This window comes from Danio aesculapii, chromosome 6 (assembly GCF_903798145.1).
Source record: "Danio aesculapii chromosome 6, fDanAes4.1, whole genome shotgun sequence".
NCBI classification, from domain to species: domain Eukaryota; kingdom Metazoa; phylum Chordata; class Actinopteri; order Cypriniformes; family Danionidae; genus Danio; species Danio aesculapii.
Window position 1 is genome coordinate 61,581,560 of NC_079440.1, and position 22,806 is coordinate 61,604,365.

A 22,806-nucleotide genomic window follows, 5' to 3' on the forward strand; every position below is an offset into this window, starting at 1 on the left:
AAAATATGGCTAAAAGTCCTACATGACGGTAATAGTTTGATTGCAGTGTTTACTTCAATAATGCCACTAATATCTGCATACTCCACATGTCTTAACTCCATTTCTGTTTAGTTCAGTTATGACTTTAGTCAGATTAAGGTCATCAATAATCGCTTGTTTGGAGCTTATGTAGGCCTACAGTTCAGCATTCATGTTTAACTGAATAAACAGTTAGTAAACACAAGCACATCTTATTGAACATCATTTATTTTCATCACCAATGATCAGAGTAGAACAGTTTCTCCAGCAGTATGTGATGCATTTTGGAAACAGGAGATGAGCCTCTAGTCTAATGCGCTACCTGGCTTGAGAAACCCGTTCTCAAAGACTTTTTATTTGGGTAGCACACATATTCTGAATGCCTTCGGCAGAATTCAAATGAGCCATTTTAATCTAGATTAAAAAAATTAATCTATGCCCACCTATAACATATATCTAACCTTTCTGGTTGTTCTTTCTTTCTCCGTTATCTCTTATTGACTAAATTACATAATTATCCAGCTTTTAGACTTAATAAAAGAGAAATTACTCAGCCCATGACTGGGCAGATAGTGGGAGATGGTAAAGTTTTGCCCATCAGTGGGGCGTTCCCTTATGGCGTGATGACACCTGAAAACTACCAATAGGCATTTGTAGCTCCGCCCTCTTCTGAAAAGAGCACAATCTCATTTGAATTTAAAGCGACAGTCACCAAAACTCCACAATTAGTATCAAAGCCTAAAAGGGTCAGTTCCAGAGAGAGAAAACATTATCTGTGTGCTCAAACTTCACTACACACACTAGAGACAGCAGAGTATTATTTCAAATCTTGTTAAAGGAAGCATATAATAAGTCCGATTTAAAGATGAATGCTCTTACCCAGAACCCCCGGGGCGAGCAACGGCGACAGGAAGTGATGCGTCTGGCTGTTCTTGTCCTGCTCCGCCAGCGGGTCACACACTTCTGGCCCCGCAGACACCAGAGGGCCGCAGGACACCGAGGTAGAAACTAGAGCAGGGCTGGACAGAGTCCCCTAATACCACACACACACACACACATTATACATTACTGAACAAACATAACATTACACACAAAGCTACCATGCCTCATTTAGCTGATGGCGCTCTAGGCTAGTGTTTAACAGCAGATGGTGCTCTAGGCTAGTGTATAACAGTAGATGGCGCTCTAGGCTAGTGTTTAATAGTAGATGGCGCTCTAGGCTAGTGTTTAACAGCAGATGGCGCTCTAGGCTAGTGTTTAACAGCAGATGGCGCTCTAGGCTAGTTTTTAAACAGTTGACGGTGCTCTAGGCTAGTTTATAACACCAGATGGCGCTCTAGGCTAGTGTTTAACTGCAGATGGCGCTCTAGGCTAGTTTCTAACAGTAGATGGCGCTCTAGGCTAGTATGTACCAGCGGATGGTTCTCTAGGCTAGTTTTTAACAGCAGATGGCGCTCTAGGCTAGTTTTTAACAGCAGATGGCGCTCTAGGCTAGTTTATAACAGTAGATGGCGCTCTAGGCTAGTATGTACCAGCGGATGGCGCTCTAGGCTAGTTTTTAACAGCAGATGGCGCTCTAGGCTAGTTTTTAACAGCAGATGGCGGTCTAGGCTAGTTTATAATAGTAGATGGCGCTCTAGGCTAGTGTTTACCAGCGGATGGCGCTCTAGGTTATCTATTAACAGCAGACGGTGCTCTAGACTAGCTTTTAACAGCAAACAGCACAAGGTTTTTAAAAGCAGATGGCGCTCTAGGCTAGTTTTTAACAGCAGATGGCGGTCTAGGCTAGTTTATAAAAGTAGATGGCGCTCTAGGCTAGTGTTTACCAGCGGATGGCGCTCTAGGTTATCTATTAACAGCAGACGGTGCTCTAGACTAGCTTTTAACAGCAAACGGCACAAGGTTTTTAAAAGCAGATGGCGCTCTAGGCTAGTTTTTAACAGCAGATGGCGGTCTAGGCTAGTTTTTAACAGCAAACAGCACTAGGTTATAAACATCAGACGGCACTCTAGGTTATCTATTAACAGCAGACGGTGCTCTAGACTAGCTTTTAACAGCAAACGGCACTAGGTTTTTAACAGCAGATGGATGGTGCTCTAGGCTAGTTTTTAACAGCAGATGGCTTCTAGGCTAGTTTTAAACAGCAGATGGCGCTCTAGGCTACTTTTTATCAGCAGATGGTGCTATAGACTAGTTTTTAATAGCAGACAGCGCTCTAGGCTAGCTTTTAACCGCAAACAGCACTAAGTTTTAAACAGCAGACGGCGCTCTAGGTTATCTATTATTAGCAGACAGCGCTCTAGGCTAGCTTTTAACAGCAAACGCCACTAGGTTTTTAACAGCAGATGGCACGCTAGGTTATCTATTAATAGCAGACGGTGCTCTAGGCTAGTTTCTAACAGCAGATGGCGCTCTAGGCTAGTTTTATTAGCAGATAGAGCTCTTGCTAGTTTTTTTTAATCAGCAGATAGCGATCTACACTGTTTTTTTAAACTAGCATAGAGCGCCATCTGCTGTTAAGAACTAAGCACAATATTAATTCAAGAGAGAACAGCGAAGCACTTTGAACATATCAATCTATTTTTATTTTTTATTATTTTGACACTGCTCTTGTTAGGAACTCGATAATTGTCATAAAAATAATGCCACATTAAAAAAGATGAATAACTTTAGACTGTTTTTATGTAATAAACCTTTGTATTAAAATTCCACCACCAACCTCTAGGGTTTAACCCTTGTGTGTTATTCAGATTGACTCCCCTTTGATTATGTTGGTGCTGTTTTTACCCTATTGACTTCCATTATAATCACATTTTTTGATTGCAAAGCCATGACACCATATAACCATGTATTTATGATTGTTGCTGGTTTTCCCTGATGAGAAGAGGTAAAATGTGTAATTTTTACTGTTAATCAACCCTTTAGATCGGCCTGTGCCAAAGAGTTTCTGGCTTTTATATGGAGTTCAGTGGTGTAAAACAACAGATTATAGTGTGAGTGCAGAAAAACACTTAAGGTGTTCTGAGAGCTGAGCGCCTAGCTCTCTCTCACACACACACACACACACACACACACACACACACACACACACACACACACACACACACACACACACACACACACACACACACTATACTGCATATACATGGTTCAATGTAAGGATTTTTTCTTCTGGTCTGTTCGGGCCAGTGGTTTTTTTACTTGCCCTACCAAAAAAAAAGTTAATAGCCATTTCTTAGCCACATATTTTAAATAAGGTGCCAAAAATAACTCTGTGAATGTAAATATTTAAAAAAAATATGTTAATAAATGCATAATGAGCAAAACACAGTGTTATGCAACCAAAAAGAGCAGTGTAGGGGACGTGCAGGTATTTTATTGCAGTTCTAAATTATTGAACAAAATGTTCAAGACTTGCCAACTGCGTCATGTTGTACCCATGGAAATGTCTTTTCTAAAAGACGTTTGACGTTTCGTTCAGCTTCATAATTTGATGTTGCCACCATCCACCATGTTGTCGTCTCTTCACTGTACTGACTGTTACCAGGTTATTGGAAAAAAAATTATGTGCTCAAAACATCCAATCAGATGAGAGGAACCGAAAAGCAATATGGTTTACGACATCATAGAAAAGGTAGCATTCAAAGGCTTAAAAGCACATCCTCGATTCTAATGGCCCGTTGCCACTGAGTGGTATTGTATCAGTACGCTTTTATGACCGTTCCCACTGTCAAAAGGTACCTAAAAGCGAATCATACTCCACCACGTTTTGGGTACCCTTTGAAAAGGCTACCTAGCCTGGCAAAAGGGTACAAAAAGGCGGGGCTAGACGCACAGCTGAACACTATTGGTTCACAGAGAAACATCACTTGTGCATAAAACAAGCAGGAGAATGAAAACAAAGGAACCGCCATTTTTAACTACACAGCCAAGACACTACACCACAATAATAATTACATATAATAACAAGCCATGGTTGACCCGAGCTCAAACAAGCCTTGTCGTTGTCTTGATGAATAGCCAGAAAGCCAAGAAGAACTAAATCTTTTACGATGCCATCTAAGAGTGTAAGCGGTTTCCCTTTCTCCTGAGAGCTCGCGATCACTCATGTGTGCGTCTATATTTGAATTAACAAACTTCTTGAGCTCATATTCATAATGTGCGTGTGATTACTGAAGTGCTTCTGACATCCGATCCTGTCAGAAACAAACAAATGCGGGAGTGATGCCGGAAAAAACAAAGGAGCAAATGATGATTTCACCACTGCCATGTTTAACTATCATCATCACCTTTTGGACTATTATGAAATCGGGAATGACACATTTACTCTCTAACAGAGGCTACATGTGCTGTTGAAGATTACAGACACAGATGAGAGGTTTGCTCTGTCTGTGGGCTATATTTTGTGTTGTTTTTGAACCCCAATAAGGACTAAATGTATGCTGTGTCTAGTTTTCCTGTAACTGGTAACATATCAGAGACTGTAAGGGTCTGTATGGGTTCATATGTTGGAGTTATTTATTTTATATAACTGCAGACATTACAGTAGGCTATTTCCCACTGTCACTGATCTGCAGTTATAATCAACTCATGTTCATAGAAAGGTTAGTAATGAACATTTAGACACAGGTGTTTATGTGTATGAAGCATCTGTTGTGTGAGAAGTGCTTCACATATGATATGTGAACGAACCGTACAGCTTTACTTTAAGGAAGATTTCCTCGAGCGAGAATGACGTCGACTGAAACTTTCTATCATACACCATGCCCACCAAAAGGGTACCCTTGGTACCATTTAGGCAGTGGAAACGCAAGGCTTATAAAGGTGACCCGTACGATACCAGTCAGTCGAAACAGGCCATAAGACTGAATTTGCACACAATTGACAAATAGTCGCAGGCCCTGATCGGGCCAGTGTCTACTGTCTCAAGCATCTCTCACGGCCATCAGGCAGTCCTTATTGTTGAGCCCTGACTTGAAGGCAGAAACTAAGCTTTTCCTGCACTGTAACTGATGATCAACAGTAGAAATTAAACATTATTCCTCCTCCCAAAAGGAAAACCAGCAACAATCCAGAATGCATGATTATATGCTGTCATGGATTTGCAATCAAAAAATAGGATTATAATGAAAGTCAATGGGGCAAAAACAGCACCAACATAACAAACAGGTAATACATTTGCCCAGAGCGTATTATTGAATTTTATTTTTTAATTTCTAAGCATTTTCACAAAATGTGTGTCCAAATAAGATTTGTTACCAAAAACCATCACATTTTCTGAAACAGAGAGAAAGTTGTGGCCAAATTAAGACTCAAAATCTCGCCAGAGTGGATGAAACCGACCCAACAGCACACAAGGGTTTAAGGCTATTTCCAGTTGGGAAACCTCATCACAGCATGCAGACTATGAGCACACACAGCGGGAGCATGCATTTAGTGTTCGGAAGTGCATATACCTGAGAATGTGGAGGGGGGGATGGCGTGTGGTTGGGTAGGGGTTCGGTCTGGGCGAGAGCTGCGGCCAGCAGAGCGGGATTGAGGGACAGGAATGCGGGTGGAGGAGCAGCAAGAGGGGCAGAAAGCAGCAGCGACTGGCCGTCTGCACCCGGCGCAAGAGTCTGAAGAGCCTCCAGAAGCCCTGGCCCCATCAGCACAGAGTCCAGCAGAGCAGGGGGCTTTTCCAGAGACACCCCGTCTGTAAAAACCTGCTGCGGTGGCGTAGGAAGCTCCAGATTGAGTGCCGGTAACGGTAACATGGCTGCAGGATTCTGTCCAAGTAGCAAAGAAGCCATTAGGAGAGCTTGAAGCCCTGGGGGCTTTTCTCCAGTTTCCACCCCTGCCACCGGGGGCAGCGCTGCAGCCGATCCTGCGGGATTTAACAGGCTCAGGACATTAAGAGGGAGCTCGGCTTGGTTGAGAAGGTTAAGAGGAGATCCCTGACTCCCTATGGGTGGATGCTGGGATTGGGTGCTGCCCGGCGTCGAGGGTTGACTGCCCGTCCAGAGGCCGAGAGGTAGGGAACCTAGGAAGGGCGGCAGAAGGGAAGGCAGGCCAGCATTGGAGGACAGGAGCTGGAGGAGCTGTTCTTGGGTCATGAAGGGAAAAGCCTCGGCGAGCGGGAGGGAGACTGCAGGGTCTGTGCCAGGGTTGGTAAGGTCAGAAGTTGGGGCAGTGGATAACGAGAGGCCGTGGTCGGGCTCACAGCCAGCCAGCAATCGTGTGTCTGAGTCTATCGTCTCTACAGGACCTGCAGAAAACAAACAAAGTGTAAATAAGCCATCAAATACCAAACGCTGTACTGCAGAATACACAAGATATTCCTGTTAAGTGTTAGAGTCTCATTATTATTGTCTTTCTACTCTATTACATCCCTTTAAAACCTGTTTTTAATCATCATTATTTTTTGTTGTTTTGATTTTATAATCTAAATAAATGTGCCTTGCCTTAAGTGACAGTTCATAGAAATAAACACATCAGTGTGCGCATATCTAAGAAAATCTTAAAGGCAGGTGCTCGATCAAGTCAAAAACAACACAGTAGAAGTAGAAAGAATCAGCACGCTGCCACTTCAGCTCTCAAAAGACAATTTAATTGGACAACGCAGTGCTTCCCACAGGTTTGAAATATACTTGCGGTGGTAGCCAGATTAAAATTCACCATTTACCCGCATCACATTAATAGTTAATTAAATGCGACAAACAAAACATAATTGTGTTAATTTAATTTGTGTAATTTCATTTTTAATCATTATTTTTTTTTATTATGACACTGTTTTACACATTTTTTTTTTAATGAGTGAAATTACTATTTCTCTTTATGCTATTCAAGAGTCATGTGCACACACCGAAGGTCAAATCTGCTTCTCTCTCTCTCTTACAAGTTCAAAGCAAACTTGAATGCCAAAGACATTTTAGACAAGGAGTAACGCAAAGCGCATACAAGCTTTAGAAAGCGAAAGCAAAAGTTGAATCCTGGACATTTTAGGAGATTTAACTTGGACAGGACGAACTTTTTAAGTCCCAAAAAGGCGCGCCTCTGTGGGTCTGCAAAGCTCTGAGTGTATCTGTGGGAGTGCTGACAGGTCTCGCTCTCAGAACAAAACAGGTAAACAAGAGATTATTTTCCACTACTTAATCGATCACGGATGTTTGGTTATATTAGGCGGATACAAAAAAAAAAAAAAAAGTGTAAAAGGACGTTAATAATAGTAACAAAAAAAATGTGTCACTAAATATAATTTGGCGGGTGTTAATTTACCTGAGAGGCCTGCCCAAGTAAAGTATGTTCACACCGAAAGCGGAGAGCGTCAAAGTAGCCGGAAGTCATTCATTTTCAATGGGAGCTGGCACCTATAAGCGGCAAAGAGCAACACGGTGCGTCTTCGCCAGTGTGGGCGTTGAGTTGAAATCAAGTCAGCTTTATGGTAATGAGCTATGACGTGGTTCGACGGCAAGCAATCAGAATGTAGAAGTCCACCGCTTGAGATGAGTTTGGTTCCGACCACAGTTGGTTCCGACCACAGTTGTTCCCAAGGGTTTGATTATTGTGGTTGCCGGATTTCCAATTATTTGCAATGTTTTCTTACAGGAATATACATTAAAAAAAGTCAATAGCGAGTTACTGATGTGCATTAATGTCTTTCTTTTAAAAAAAAAGCAGGAATGTCGTGCGACAATACAAAATACAGTATTGCTGCTTCAGGATATTTCAGACATATGGACACATTGGATAATTAAGTGGAGCAAAGCCACACCACATGCAACTTGATCTTCCATAGTTAAATTAATTTGATTAAAAGTGCACAACATTTCCACACTAGAAAGCATGTTTGATGCGGGAATGGACCTGATATGATATGCTGCAACGGCCCCTTTAAATGCAAGATGAATGTAGCGAATTTCGATGCTCTCGCCGCCGAAGCTGAAGGCAAACAGCGTTGTCAACAGGGTGGTCAGAGCGACATTCGACACTCTCACTGCCTTTGGTGTGAACGCAAAGTTAGTGTGGGAAGCACTGCAACGTTTTGATCTACAAGGTCTTCATCGGGTTACGATGAACCACTTGAGAGTGAGTAAACAGCAAGTACATTTTAATTAAATAAAAAAATCCCTGTAAATCATTAATAACGTCAGGATAACCCATTACACTAAATCCCCAAAGATACGATGGTTTAGATTATGTTTGAGCATTACAACATAACACCATCTACATGTTTTAGCTATTAATATTAGAAATGTTCACAGGAACTTTGCTACCAAAATTTGATTGTGATTATGGTCAGAGTTGATCAAGTCTTCAATAAAAGCCATGACAGAATCAGACAAACTAAACTACTCTAAAATATTTCATGAAATGCAAACTTAAAAAGTTTCAGTTAAGATATGTGAATTCATCCCCAGATATGATTATACCCAAATAAACACAGGATAAACAGTCTTACCTTTATCTTCCACATCAGGACTGTGGTTTGACTGGTTAATCTGATAGGTACTGAGCTCAGGATAAGCCTCGGTTGTTTTGGACCCACAAACTTTCTCCGCAAATGTGGGCAAGCAGGAGTTTGAGGACATCTGGTTGATCATGGATATAATTGAACCGCTGAGGTCTGGCGTAGTGGTGCCCACGTGGGGCTGGCTCAGGTTCAGGATGGTGTTGCTGGAGGTGGTTTTGAGGTTTGCTGTTGTCCCGTCACCCATTATCGGAAACGCTTGGGATACCGGCTGCTGGGAGTCTAGAGTAGGGGTTGTGCTTTGGGAGTGTGGGATTGGGTTGTGTATGCGTAACACAGACTGCCCGTCACCTTGGGGCGGCAGTGGAGTGATGGGTCTGGGTGATGTATTTGCGTGCATGTTACCTGGCTTGGCACCAATGCACTGCTGATTTGCGTTTTGCATGCTAAGAAGGTGAAGCAGGGCGGAGAGGGGTTGGGATGGAGATGTGGAGGAAAGCAAATTAGCAATCCCCGGCTTCTTGCAGTCCTCCGAATCCTGCAATCTGCAATTCGGAGGATTGACAGGCAGCCGGATGTTGTCGGAGCTGTTGTGTGCGGGAGGAGAAGAGCATGGAGGGATGAGCTGAGGTGGTGAGGAAAGATCTAAAACTGTCCGACCCAACTGCGTGTCTTTCAGCATGCTCAAAACGGTAGGCGACCGCCTCTGCCGTTTGCGCCGCAGGTTTTTCTCGGAGGGGGAAGCAGGGGAGTGCGGAAGCAAGAGGGCGGTCAGAGCCTGCGGTCTGGAGGAAGTGTTGTGGACGCTACTGTTTAAAGTGCTACTCAATACCTTTGACTGCTGTTCCTTGTCAAGGCCTGCAAGCGGGAGTGCGGACAGCCCTTCTGTTTTCTGATTGGCCAGCTGTGCTTTAGCAGCCGCCGATAAAAGGCTGCTAGCAGGGAAAGAGTTATTGACGTGGCTCTTTTGCTTTTGATTGAGGATCTGTCCGAGCATCGCTCCGTTCCTTTTATCACTTGCATTGGGAAGAACCACCGATGACGCCTGGTGGTTGCTTTGGTTAGCACTGGTGCTAATGCTAGAGGACGTACTGCAATCTTTGTAGTGCTGCAGAATGCCCTCCAGACGACTACACGGACTCAAGGGTGCATTGGGAAGCTTGGGAGAAGAGCAAGGCATTGTGGGATGCAGAGGTTTGGCTCCCTGGATGAAGATTTGATGATCGGATAGTGAAGACGTGGAGGAGTGTCGAGAACGCTGGTGTGGTGAGAACGAGTCCCGTGTGCGAGACGGCGAAAGAGGAGACGGAGACTTAACACTCGCCCCCTGGGACATTGGTGGAATAGTTCGATTGCTAAGAGATGATGAAAATGAAAACGAGTTTACGGAGTCTGGAGGATGCGCTTGCATTGGTTTTACATTGTTAGGAGATGTTGGGTTGTGTGCTGTTCTTTGGGGGGTGTTTTGAAAGGGCGGCGGATGAGGGCTCCACTGCTGTTTTGCGTAAATAGGCGTCTGGGGTTTCTTCAGAGGTGAACCCTGATCTGAAGGTCGTGAAATCTGTGAGAGATTAACAGAGCCGTTCTGCAGAACAGAGCGAGAGGAGGACAGAGGAAAGCCCATGTTGGGTTTGGGCTGGCTGTGTCTGGGCTGAGGGTAAGTGCAGTGGGCTCCGTCTCCATGTGTTAGCATTGATCCTCTCGACTCTCTGCCGTCCACTGAGCATACAACACCTCCTTAAACACACAAGCACACAACATAACTCAATGTATGCTGATGACTGACAAACTACCTATAGCGGTGGTTCTCAAGCGCATTCCTGGGGGACCACCAGCACTACTCATTTTGCATGTCTCCTTTGTCACACCCTTTTCAGATCTTGCAGTCTCTGCTAATAAGCCGATGATCTGAATCAGGTGTGTTTGCTTGAGGAGACAATGGCCGTTTCTCAATTCCAATGCAGAGAACGAATTAGCATTTTCATGGAGTCTTTTCTTGCCAGGTTACCTTGGAAGAACGAACTCGGGAGACCACGAGAACAGAGAACACGTCCTGTGAGAAATTAAATGATGTGTTCTTTCCGATGGTCACATGATCTTTAAACATTACAGCATTCATACAACGATTTATGATTTTTATCCTTGTTAATATATACAGCATGCACAAAAGCCTTACTAATAGACTTTTTTTCAAGGTTTTTTTCCTTCACTTTGGTCAATTGGTGAAGTTTGTTCCTCCACTGTCGCCACTGGCTTGCATGGTTCAGGACTTGTGGAGCTGCGCATCGATGGATTTTCTCTTCAGTGTTTGGACTTTCAGCTGTAAAAACTAAATTACACTGAGCTAAACTGAACTTCAACTCTGAAAACTAGACTGACTGTTTCAGTTTAATAATCTTCCCTTTGTAGCTGCTTTGACACAATCTACATTGTTAAAGCACAAGAGAAATAAAGATGAATTGAAAAATAGACTTTGCTCAATACAAATAAAACAGATTTTATTATGGATCTCAGCAAATAAACTCCCTTAATATGTTTATGCATCTATTGCGATTTTCATTTAAATGTTTACTCTTACCATCTCATTGAGGAAAATTCCTGAGATACTTATACCTCGGAATTTTAATAATAAAAATGCTGCACGTCCCACCTGCTTTATTCAGCCACAATGACTTCTGGGAGTTCTTCAGTGAGTTTTGTGCTCAAGTCTGCATCAATGCATCTCCGATATCAAGAACACATCTGGGTTCTTTCACACATCCTCCGTTCTTGCGGTCTTGAGTTTTGAAACTTTGGCGGTTGATGATTACGTTACATGAGGACACAAGGGCGCAAGAGGGCTGAAGAATGCATATTGAGAAACAGCCATTATGCAGTGCTGGTGGTCCTCCAGAAACATGGTTGAGAACCACTCACCTATAGGACACAATTCTTCCTCTCTTATTCCTCTCTTATGCACCATGCACTTTGTTAGAAACACTTGATGTTTCCGTTTGTACAGATAGCTCTTTTATGTTCTTATACTTTGTAATTTTTTTCTACAGCCTCATACTCTATATCGAAAGTCTTAAAATATTTTATATTTGCTTTGATTTTCTATTGCATTTATATTTCTCCAAAATTTTGATTCTTATTGTTATTATTTTTTTTACAATTGTTACGGTTGTGTATTTAACTGCATATCATACTGTGTATGACTCTGTATATGACAAGTAAAATTTGATCTAATAGGTTGTTTTCAAATGACGGCCTTGATGACGCACAACATTCAGATGGAGGGCAGGAAGTAATTCTTCTACATAGGAATTGTTATCAGAACATCAAAACATTTCTGTTTTGTGTCGTTTATAAATGTTTAAATTGGCCAAAATAAGAAATGCCGAACAGCTTTTATATACTTCCAAAAGTTTTTGCTCATAAAGGGGAGAAAGTTCAAGAAGCTGCTGAAAAACGGAAGGCGGCACAACTCTTTACTGGCATTTTGGTGGAATAAACAACTGTAACGTGAACATCGAGAAGCGCAGCAACAGTGAATGTTTGTTTATGATAAGTTCATTAAATTCATTCCCCCTAACAGAAATAAATAAATAACAGTGTGGACTATGCGACTATGCGTATGCTTTCATCTGCTATTTTGAGATGTCTGGAAGATCTGACATGGGGAGAAAAAGCTAACGTTATAGTAATGTATAATAAACATGCTTTTGAACTACATTGTAAAGTGTATAACGTGTACAGCTTTTCTGTAATGAAGGTTACAGAAAACTGTAGTATAGTAATGTGATAAACTATAATAAATGTATTTATTTTATTTATAACGTTAGCGTAAACAATGGTGCATTGTGATGGTGTATAACTAAAGTGAAGAAAACTGAAGCTACAGTTGCGTTGTACCACAGCAACAATATAATTACTATGAGAGTTTAATTCAAGTAATTGTCTATAGTACGCTTTCAAACACTATTCACCTTATTCTTCACGTATGAGTGGGCGCAGCCACTGGAATCTTTTTGGCTCGAGACTTCCAGTCTCATTCACTTCCATTCATTTTTAGACGTTAAAAACAGCTCGGTGTTGCAAACTGATGTTTACGTATTATATTATTCTACGTTGTCTGTATAGTCATGAAAACACTTGCGTGTAGAGCAAGTAGTTTGACCGTTTTGTGTCGTTTATTATTCCTAGTCATTTCTCCCATAGGCGGCTGAATCGGAAGTTCAAAAACAATCGCAAAAACGAGCGCACTTCAGCATTGAAGATGGTCAATAGTATTTACTTTAGTATTTTTATGTAAGGTAATAGCTTACACATTATCTACTGCCTCAATGACAGGCAAATATATTTTAGTTTAGTATAAAACTTGGCCCTCTTCATGATACAAGGATCATGCCCAACATATGTGCTTGTTTTCTATTTACATCTCCTTCGAAATACGGTATAAATCACAAAAATACAAACTTTCCTCTATGTCTCCCATTCAGTTTCTTTACTTCCTGCCCTCCATCTGAATTTCAATCCAGAACCACATGATTGAAAACAACCTGTTGGAGGGGATTTTGATACATAGGGCAACTTTTTAAGCAATGCTTCTGGGAAATTTTGGGAAATTATCTAATTAAGGCAATGGGATACAGATACAGTATTGTTGCCCATTCTTAATGAAAATGCAACCTAACAACAGTGCTTTACAAAATTGCCCAGCATTGTTTAAAAAGTTGCCCTTTGCATCATTAGCATTACTGACAAATGCTCAAAATACAGTGCCTAGAGACCATTTCAATGTGGGGATGCACATTGAACAGTTCCTGTTTATTGTCAAACGATTTCATAACTGTAAAAAAGGCAATCGATCCAATCAGAAATGTATGTTAAAACACCTATCATAACATTATTTATCAATATGTCAAGCTTTTTGAAATCTCGGAAGCTATGGAAATTAAAAATGTATAACAGGAAAAATGTTAGGACCTTTGTTATTGTTTACATCCCTCGAAATGGTCTATAAAGAACATTTACACTATAAGAAATGCTTGTTTTCACAATATACTTCACAATATATCACAAAAGTCTGTGTATTATGTACACACATATATATATATATATATATATATATATATACACACACACACACACACACACGTGATATACACACATAAATATAAACAAAACAATTTTGTTACATAGATATTTAAATTTATACTCAGGATTTGTATCATATACATAATGAACATCTAAATATAAATAAACATTACATCAAATATATGGTATGTAAAGACATGTAAAGATGCAATACCTGTGGCTTGAGCCAGTGGTGCGAGATGTGAGGGATGCATGCTTTGACACAATGCTGTCATAGCGTCTACTTTCCTGCGATGGTTGCAGAGTTTGGTCATGTCTTCCTCCACTTTACCCGACTGATGACCAGGAGCTTGGACCATTGCAGCTGGGTCAAAATTAAAGACCTGCGTTGATTTAAAGAGACTATTAGCAACATTTACTTTATATTTCAGTTTTTTTTATACACGCTACCTTTTACTTCTGTAAAATGGATTGTTTTATCACAGTACACAGTAAACAATGTGCTATATGCATATAACCTACTGAAATTACCCTTGCAGTTGCAATGTAATCAGATTTGCAGTGTAATAAAAAGGTAAATCTTTAGAATAATGGTTCATTAGTTAACGTTAATGCATTTACTAACATTAACTAAGTATGAATAATCTAGTAAAGCATTTAATAATCATGGTTCAGCATTTACTAATGCATTATTACAATGCAAATATAGAGTTAATGCACAGTGACTTAACTAGCATTATTTAACATGAATAAAAATTGATAAATAGCGTAATAGTAGTAGTTGTTCATAGTAGTAAATACATTAAATAACATTAACTAATACCAATAACAACAGTAGTTATTGCATGCAAGTCTTTTTCAGTGATTCATCTCTTTACTATTGGATGATAATGGCAAAATAAAATGTGCAAAATAATAACAACATTTGATAGTTTATCTTACCTTATTTGGGACAAGCGGGCACTCGAGACCACACTTACATGTGCCATCCGTGCGCAGATACAGCCTCACCTCATCCACCGATTGAAGGACTGTACCACTCGGGCTGAGGAAGAAAAAGAAACATGTATAACACTTATTAATACCAGATATGGTTGTGATTACTTGATTGTTTTGAGAGCACAATTAGGCGCAGGGTAGATCAGTCACAATAATTAACATAGCGACTATTTAAAAAACAATTCTAGCAACACTTTAGCTGATTGTGCAACATCTCCATCTCTATTGGAGGTGTCAGTGTCAGTATGAGTAAAAAAACACAGTAGTATTTACTATAAATTACTAAAGTATATTTTCATGTGGGTGTCTGGCAGCTGAAAATAGATCTGGGGCCTGTTTCAGTAAGGAAATTCAACCAACTCTGAGTTTAAACTTAAACTCTGAGTTGACTTATGCAGAGTTCAGACTGAATGATTTTAGCCCTGATTTTGACTCGCGAACAGGTTTTGAGAAATCGCAGACAAATGCCTGAAATCACAGGCAAATCGTTGCTCGAATAACAATCACACAGTGTGAACTATCAAAGACGCGATCTGAGAGAATATCGTGAGATATTTGGCATGCTAAATATCTGGAGCTGTCGGCGACTCGAATCATGCCGTGTGAATGAGTTCTGCTTGAAAATAACATCAGCAATCATCTACAGCCAATGAGAGAGCAGCATCCACTAGCGTGGGTACCGGTAGGCCAGCGGGAGGTTGGGGGAGGAGTTAAAAGCGCTCCTTTTCAGTTTATTTGGACCCAAGAAATGGAGGAAAAACTTATGTAAATTAGGCAGGAGCACTGTGTCTGTTTGACACGTCATCTGAGCAATACCACAACCGTGTCCAAGAAGAAAAAAAGTTGAGGAGAAATTGATAATTCCCTTTAAACCCAGGTGAGCAAAATAAGTACATTTTCTACCCCATTAAAGGATTCTTTCTCATTATGTAGTTGATGATAAAATATATACTACGTGACCTCGTGTTGTTTCCATGTCACATCTCGTGTGTTTGGTTGTGAGATGTAGTTTGGACGAAGTTGTCGGCGATTCTTCCTATTTTAAAGTCATGCAGTGTGAACTCTCCTGTCGCCGATCTATCTTGCAGTCTAAACACAGCACGGCGGACCGCTAGCCCAGATAGTCATGCAGTGTGAAAACATCCGTGACACGACTACTTTGAAAATCCTGCAGTCTGAACTCAGCATTACCGAGAAAACTCGGTTTTCGGTTTCAGAATAGCTGATCTAAGGTAGGTCAATCAACTTTGAGTTGTTCTTTGAACCAACGCGAGTTAAGCGCACACACCGCGACTATGTAAAGGCATTATCAATGGAGCGCAGATATTACGAGCGACTATGGCAATATCTGAAAAAAAGAGATCAGCATTTCTTTCTCCAGCTGAACTTGATATGCTCATGCAATGTTATAACAAATATGAACGTATATTTAAAAAAGCAACACCACTGCATCAGTGAAACAGAGACAGTTAGCGTGGGGGAAACAGCGGCTCAAGGTAATGCGCAAGTTTACAGTTAAAGTATTTAAATATTTAACTATAATAAAATAAGTAATGTAATGCGTGATGTTTATAAACTTTTCACTTGAAAAAGTGTGGAATTGACTGTAATATTGAAGTTATTTCAGATGTAATTGCATTAAATGACATTAAATAGGCTACTGCATGGTTTCTACAACAAATCTGAATGCAGATAACCTTAACTCAGTGTTCAGTGGAAATGTTGAATTTAAGGTTCCCACTTTTACACACGTTGATCAGTTTAAGATGACATTTCTAAAGTTGAGCTAGTAATAGATTAAAGAGTGCACTTTAGTATCTGCCTTTATTATTGATCAAGTGGTAGAGGCTGATATGACATTTAGAATGTAAGCAGAACTAAACAATACTTATTAGAACGAGTGATAATCCCATTAATGTAGTTACAGCACATGTCCCTGTCGAAGGTCAGTGAATTTAAGCTAATTATTCATTAAAAAAGCACAAGCCATTCTCGTGCGTGACTTTGTTCTTTGTGTGACTGAAATGTATGCAATAGCTATATTTCCATCCAAAAATGTGAATTAAATTCATGTGCAAAACTGGAATATGGCATAACAGATGGGGGAATAAAGCAGCGTTTCCATCCAACAAGTCAAAGAGAACAAAATAGTCACATCCTGATTAACTGGTGCCAAATATCAACAGTAAAAACAGAATTTACTGTGGTAGAGGAAGCTGTGTGAATCTTTTCTTTATTTATTAAATGACTTTCACCTCAGAGGACAATGCTGACACACAATGAATGTTCATACGCATTCTATTCTTATCGAATAAAAAGTTTATCCTCCTCAGTTATGCTCATGTGTTTTTTTATGCCTATTTTCAAAAATTATGTGCATCTTTGCGTTTCCAATCAACCGCTCTTTTTATGCACATTTCCAAATAGGTCGGTGAGAACCTAAGACGAGAAATACCGCCTTGTCTTTAAAAGAGGGAAGGAGACCAACAGAAACTCCAAGAGGATAAAACCTGCTCTTGACCAGGTTAGGTTCACAGAGTAAGTCACCACAGTAACTGATTCTGAGCTAAAATTACCTCTCTTTCAGAAACAGGCTTACTTACCCTGTTTTCTGCCGTTTGACAAAACTGCCATTTTGAAACGGAAAACTCTCTCATTTCAGGCTTAACATACTCTGATATTTCACTTAACCTCCTTTCTGAAACGGGGCCCTAGCAGCAGATATCACAGCCTCTGTTACTCTTTTGTTAACAATTATTATTTATTTAGGATATGCGTTTTCACATTCTGAGTTTAATGCCTAATTATTAAATTAATAAAATGACTATAATTAAATGAAATATGCTTAAGAATAAAATATGATCTGTTCTTTGGAAGAGTGAACTGGCATTGTGATGATATTATAATGTCATTCTAGCATTATATAATGAGTGGCATACAATGGTCTTAAAATGACAATAAGATCATTCAATCGCAATATATTTTGGTGTGATATATCGTACAACAAAAAAAGATATGGTGACAGGCCTAGTGCAGAGTAGTGTTGGGCGATATATGAAATTTTCAGATCACCATATTGTCCTCCTGTGAGATCGCAGATACATGATACTATTGTATGGGGCGCAGCAGTGTTATCTTTACTTATTTGCTCATTTATTTAACCATTTCTAAACCTATTTAATAACCTTTTGGTTGATTTTTGTACTTATTTAATAATCTACTTCATTTGCATTACGTTTTATCTTGGAAACCAATGCAAATCACGGCGCTCTTACAGCTGAATAGCCGCTGAGACCCAAAATATTTCAAACAAGACTCAATGCAACAGTGCGCCATTAGACAGAATGTGGTGACAACTTGGGGCCATGTGGTTATCCGCAAGACTGCTGCAAAATGGATATAATTTAAATGGATGAAAGCAAATGAAATGATATTTTTCTACGCACAGAATAATCTAGGATGCATTAAGGCCTTTAAGACGAGGAGTGGACGGAGGACTCGCTGCACGTGCATGACTCTTTCCATGCGGTGAAGGTGTTTGATTGTTGATTGTGGAGCGGCTTCAGGTCTGACACAAAACTAGTCATCAACAGTGTCATATTTGCATTTGCTATGTGTTTATTGTTTTCTGATAAGAGAAATAGATTCATTTTAGACACAGGCTATTGCCGACACGCCGCAGTCATGGCTCTAATATTAAATAATTGTCTGTAGGCCTACATACAAAACTTTTCACTGCGCTAACTAAAGTGTTCTTTGAGAAGTTATTAATAATCTGTTCAATAATTCATTAAAGCCAAAACGAATGGTAAAATGCAGGATGTAAATTAATTTAATATAGGCTTGTTTAAATAAATTAATAACATTAATTTTAATAGCTTATATAAATAAATATAGGCCTAACATATTTTAAAATAAATAAAATAGGCTATTTTTTGGAAAATGAGCATGTCTGTGTTTATCATTCTTTCCAATTAAACACAAATAAGACAAACATCTGAGGCTGTCAAATTATTTGTAGTTCATTTATTATTAATGACGATGATTAAACATAATAATACTGTTCAATAACGTAATTAAAACATGTAATAGGTCTACAATAATGCGAAACTAGCAAAATATCATCTTTAAAATCGTCATAGGTCTCAGCTCTCTGTGATATCTTTGCCTATCGTCGATACACGATACTATCGCCTATCGGCACAACCCTAGTGCAAAGCATGCCATATTATCTGATAATTGTAAGGCTTTTGACTGTGTAAAGCCACATAAAACAAAAGCAAAAATAAGTTATACATGTCAAGTTTTGCAGGGCGATGTGGCAGACTTGAGGTCAATATATATGATATATAATAATATCTAATATATATGAAATGTATTAATTATTTTAAAAAGTCAGCCCTCTCACAGTTGTCATGAAGGGTGATTTAAGCGATATACATCAAAATATTTTTTGCATCAGGCTGTAAACACTTTTTTTTTTTTGCTGTAAAGTTGGCCATTTCAACATTGAGGTCAATAGAAATTTGCTCTGTTTTGGAGCCAGCCCCCAGTGGCCAGTCGATGAACTGCAGTTTCAGTAGGAGTTTCACAAGGGAGAGTGGGAGGTTACCGCTTGGTACACAGTCTGCAATAATTTTTATCCAAATGATAACTAAGAGGAAAAGTATCGACACATTTTTACGTTAGGTTGGTTTGTTCTGAATTACGGGCGTCACGATGGCACAGTCGGTAGCATGATCGCCGTACAGCAAGAAGGTCGCTGGTTTGAGTACCGGCTGGGTCAGTTGGCGTTTCTGTGTGGAGTTTGCATGTTCTCCCCGTGTTGGCGTGGGTTTCCTCCGGGTGCTCCGGTTTCCCCCACAGTCCAAACACATGCACTATAGGGGAATTAAATATTCTAAATCGGCAATAGTGTTTATGCGTGTGTGTGTGTGTGCAAATATGAGATTGTATGAGTGTTTCCCAGTACTGGGTTGTGGCTGGAAGGGTATCCGCTGCGTAAAACATATGCTGGAATAGTTGGCGGTTCCAAGACTAAGACGAAGCCAATTAAAAATGAATGAATGAAAGATTAAGACATAAACAAACCAATCACAACAGAAAGAAAAAAATCACAACAAAACAATCAATGAAACTCAAATTAATTCCAATGCCAAAATATTTTGTGTTCTTTGAAAGAAAGAACTCACATTATAACATAAAATGGTTTTAAAATAACCCAAAAAAATCATCACAAAAGGTTTTGGTGCAATATATCACACAACAAAAAATAAATCTGGTGACAGACCTAGCATCTGCCCAACACCAGAAGCCCAAGTGTGAAAGCTAAACACGCTCGCATGTGTGTGAGGAGCGTTTGCTCGGGTGAAGTCACACACATCTGTGCATGATCATCGCTGCCAGGCAACTTGAGTGAAAAATGTTCCTGTTGTACCTTTATTTAGCAGCAACGGCGCTCAGATTTCAAACACGTGAGAGTAAACAAAGCACAGTCGAACCTGATGTAAGACACAGCTCCATCCTCCACCTTCCTCCGCCAGCCGACCGGGACCTGAGCGATGAGCGTCGTTCCTCCATCTTTTTCTCCTGCTACACTCTCACTGCCCCCCGTCATTTTCTGATCACACACATCCAGCTCCTAAAAATAACACATACCAGATATAAATACAGATTTCCCTTCAGATCTACAGTTGAGGGCAAAATTATTCACCCTCATGTGAAATATTATTTCTTTTTCGAATATTTCCCAAATGATGTTGAACAGATTCAGGAATTTTCCACAGTATTTCCTATAATATTTTTTCTTCTGGAGAAAGTCTTATTTGTTTTATTTCAGCTAGAATAAAAGCAGTTTTTATTTGTTTTAAATCCATTTTAAGGTCAATATTATTAGCCCCTTTAAGCAATATTAGTTTTGTATTGTCTACAGAACAAACCACTGTTATACAGTGACTTGCCTATTTACACTAACTTTACCCTAATTAATCTAGTTAAGCCTTTAAATGTCACTTTAAGCTGAATACTAGCATCTTGAAGAATATCTAGTCCAGTGTTTCCCAACCCTGTTCCTGAAGGCGCACCAACAGTCCACATTTTCAACCTCTCCCTAATCAAACACACCTGAATCCTCTTATCATATCACAAGAGACTCCAACACCTAAAGTTAATGGGTCAGAAAAGGGAGACATCCAAAATATGTACTGTTGGTGTGCCTCCAGGAACAGGGTTGGGAAACACTGATCTAGTCTAATATTATTTACTGTCATTATAGCAAAGATAAAAGAAATCAGTTATTAGAGATGAGTTATTAAAACTATTATGAGTAGAAATGTGTTGAGAAAATACTCTCTGCTAAACAGAAATTGGGGAAAAGTAATAACAAATTAAAATTTAAGGGCTAATAATTCTGACTTCAACTGTACATTCAAATATGTTCGCACTACAGCTGTCATTTCACTAAAACTACAATCTGGAACTGTTTTGAGTTCAGTTTATGCTCTGAAAATGGTAAAGTTGCCCTTAAGTATAGACACTAAAACTAGAGTTAAGTTTAATTACAATTTATTTTTGTTCAAAATAAAAACAGACAATTATTACTAGAGTACTAGATGTATCAACCATCAAAAATACAAAATATAACAGAAATGAACATGAATAATGATTTACACTAGTGGTTCCCAATATCCGGGCCACAGACCGGTACCAGTCCATGGATCAATTGGTACCAGGTCTCACAAGAAATCATCAATTATTTCCAATTTATTTATTATCTATTAGTCTAAACGATCTTTAATTTTGAAAAATCTTTTAACTTGAGTGCCGACATTGAACCCACAAGCTAGCAAAATGAGTAAGAAACGGGCGTCTCTGGAATGTTTCTTTGCGAAGGGGAAAAGGCCCAGTGAAGAACCCGTGAACTGCCAAGGAATAAACCCGCAACCCATTTGACAATTATTCAGGTGAATCCAGCATGTGTGTGTGAGAAAAAGATCAACTGACGGAGATCGCAAATGACGACGGCTTTTCACATATCCCGTCTTTTTCACATGCAAGTTCATTATTTCCAATAGAGTTGCGCAGCTTAATGCGCTCGTGTCTTCCAGGCTCCGCAGTTGAAAACATCTTCAGATTGTTGCGAGCGCACTGTGAATCACTTTACAAGAACAGACCGATCAGGGTCATTTTTTGTATGGAACATGCGGTGCAGTGCATTACTTTTTAATTTTCTTCATAAATAAAACTTGTATCAGAGTTACAACAATGTTTTATCAGCTTGTCATCCACTGAGAAAATGGTTGATTGTCACCTATCAATCTATCACAGAACCAAAACCCACCCTCCCCTCCAAAATTGTCAAGCGTTGCCTGGTCCACTGTGATAAAAAGGTTGGGGACCACTGAATTTATACTACTATGGTGCAGTTGAATGCTTGATTCTGATATCCCTTATTTTCACATCCCAATGTTGACAGGTATGGACCAATTAGTTTTACATTTACCCAAAATCAAATGTATCACTGAAAAAGCTTACTTCTGCATTGCAAAATAAGGTGAATAAATAGTGTTTATGATATCTAGAAGTTAAGAAACTTCTGTTGACACATACCTTTTCATTTTTATACAGCCTTGGTCAGCACCGTTCGTGAAATGCACCCTTTGAAGGACATTTAGGCAGCATAAATGAAGGACAACACGAGAGAACCACAAATCTGTCTCCACACACAATCCTCTCTGGTCCTCTCCAATGGACTGTAATGCTGTGGCGCAAATCCAAAAGTGGAAAATCTGAAAACATACATATAAATACAAAACAGAAACATTTAATCTGACGCTGATAATGCTAGAATAAACATTTTTATGTATCTTAGATATAACTATTATAAACAACAGTCATATTAAAAATATTCTGATATTAAATGTATTTAAATGAACGTCATCCATAATGCCATGCATTTAGTTGTCTGAAATACTCTGTCTGGAAAAACAGTGATGCAGGATTAAGCTGTGGTTTGATTTATAGCATTCATTTTCTTTAAGGATTTGTACAAAACAAGCAACAAGAAAAATATTGATTCAGTAAAATAAAATCATCAGAGCTGTCGTGCTTTTATTCACACGGCTTCTACATTCAATTTTAAGTCAATAATTGTCCCCAAATTACTACATAACTCCACCCACCGCACTGTCTGTTAATTTATGGATTGAATTTTATGTGTAGCAGTTTTACTTTCTGTCATTTGTCATAAATACATTTAAGCG

The 22,806-nt window shown here is 39.5% G+C and overlaps 1 protein-coding gene across 1 annotated transcript in view; it reads right to left on the reverse strand.

Annotated features, from left to right (window-relative positions):
* mbd6 (methyl-CpG binding domain protein 6) overlaps positions 1–22,806 on the reverse strand; it is a 38,267-nt gene that overhangs the window by 13,384 nt on the left and 2,077 nt on the right. The window contains exons 2-8 of the mRNA XM_056460670.1: positions 22,154–22,332; positions 20,047–20,186; positions 14,489–14,591; positions 13,761–13,929; positions 8,459–10,204; positions 5,475–6,265; positions 898–1,051 (exon numbers count right to left, since the gene is read on the reverse strand). Of these exons, the coding sequence (XP_056316645.1) occupies positions 898–1,051; positions 5,475–6,265; positions 8,459–10,204; positions 13,761–13,929; positions 14,489–14,591; positions 20,047–20,162 (3,079 nt within the window). The 5' untranslated portion in view covers positions 20,163–20,186; positions 22,154–22,332. The remainder of the gene's footprint in view (positions 1–897; positions 1,052–5,474; positions 6,266–8,458; positions 10,205–13,760; positions 13,930–14,488; positions 14,592–20,046; positions 20,187–22,153; positions 22,333–22,806) is intronic.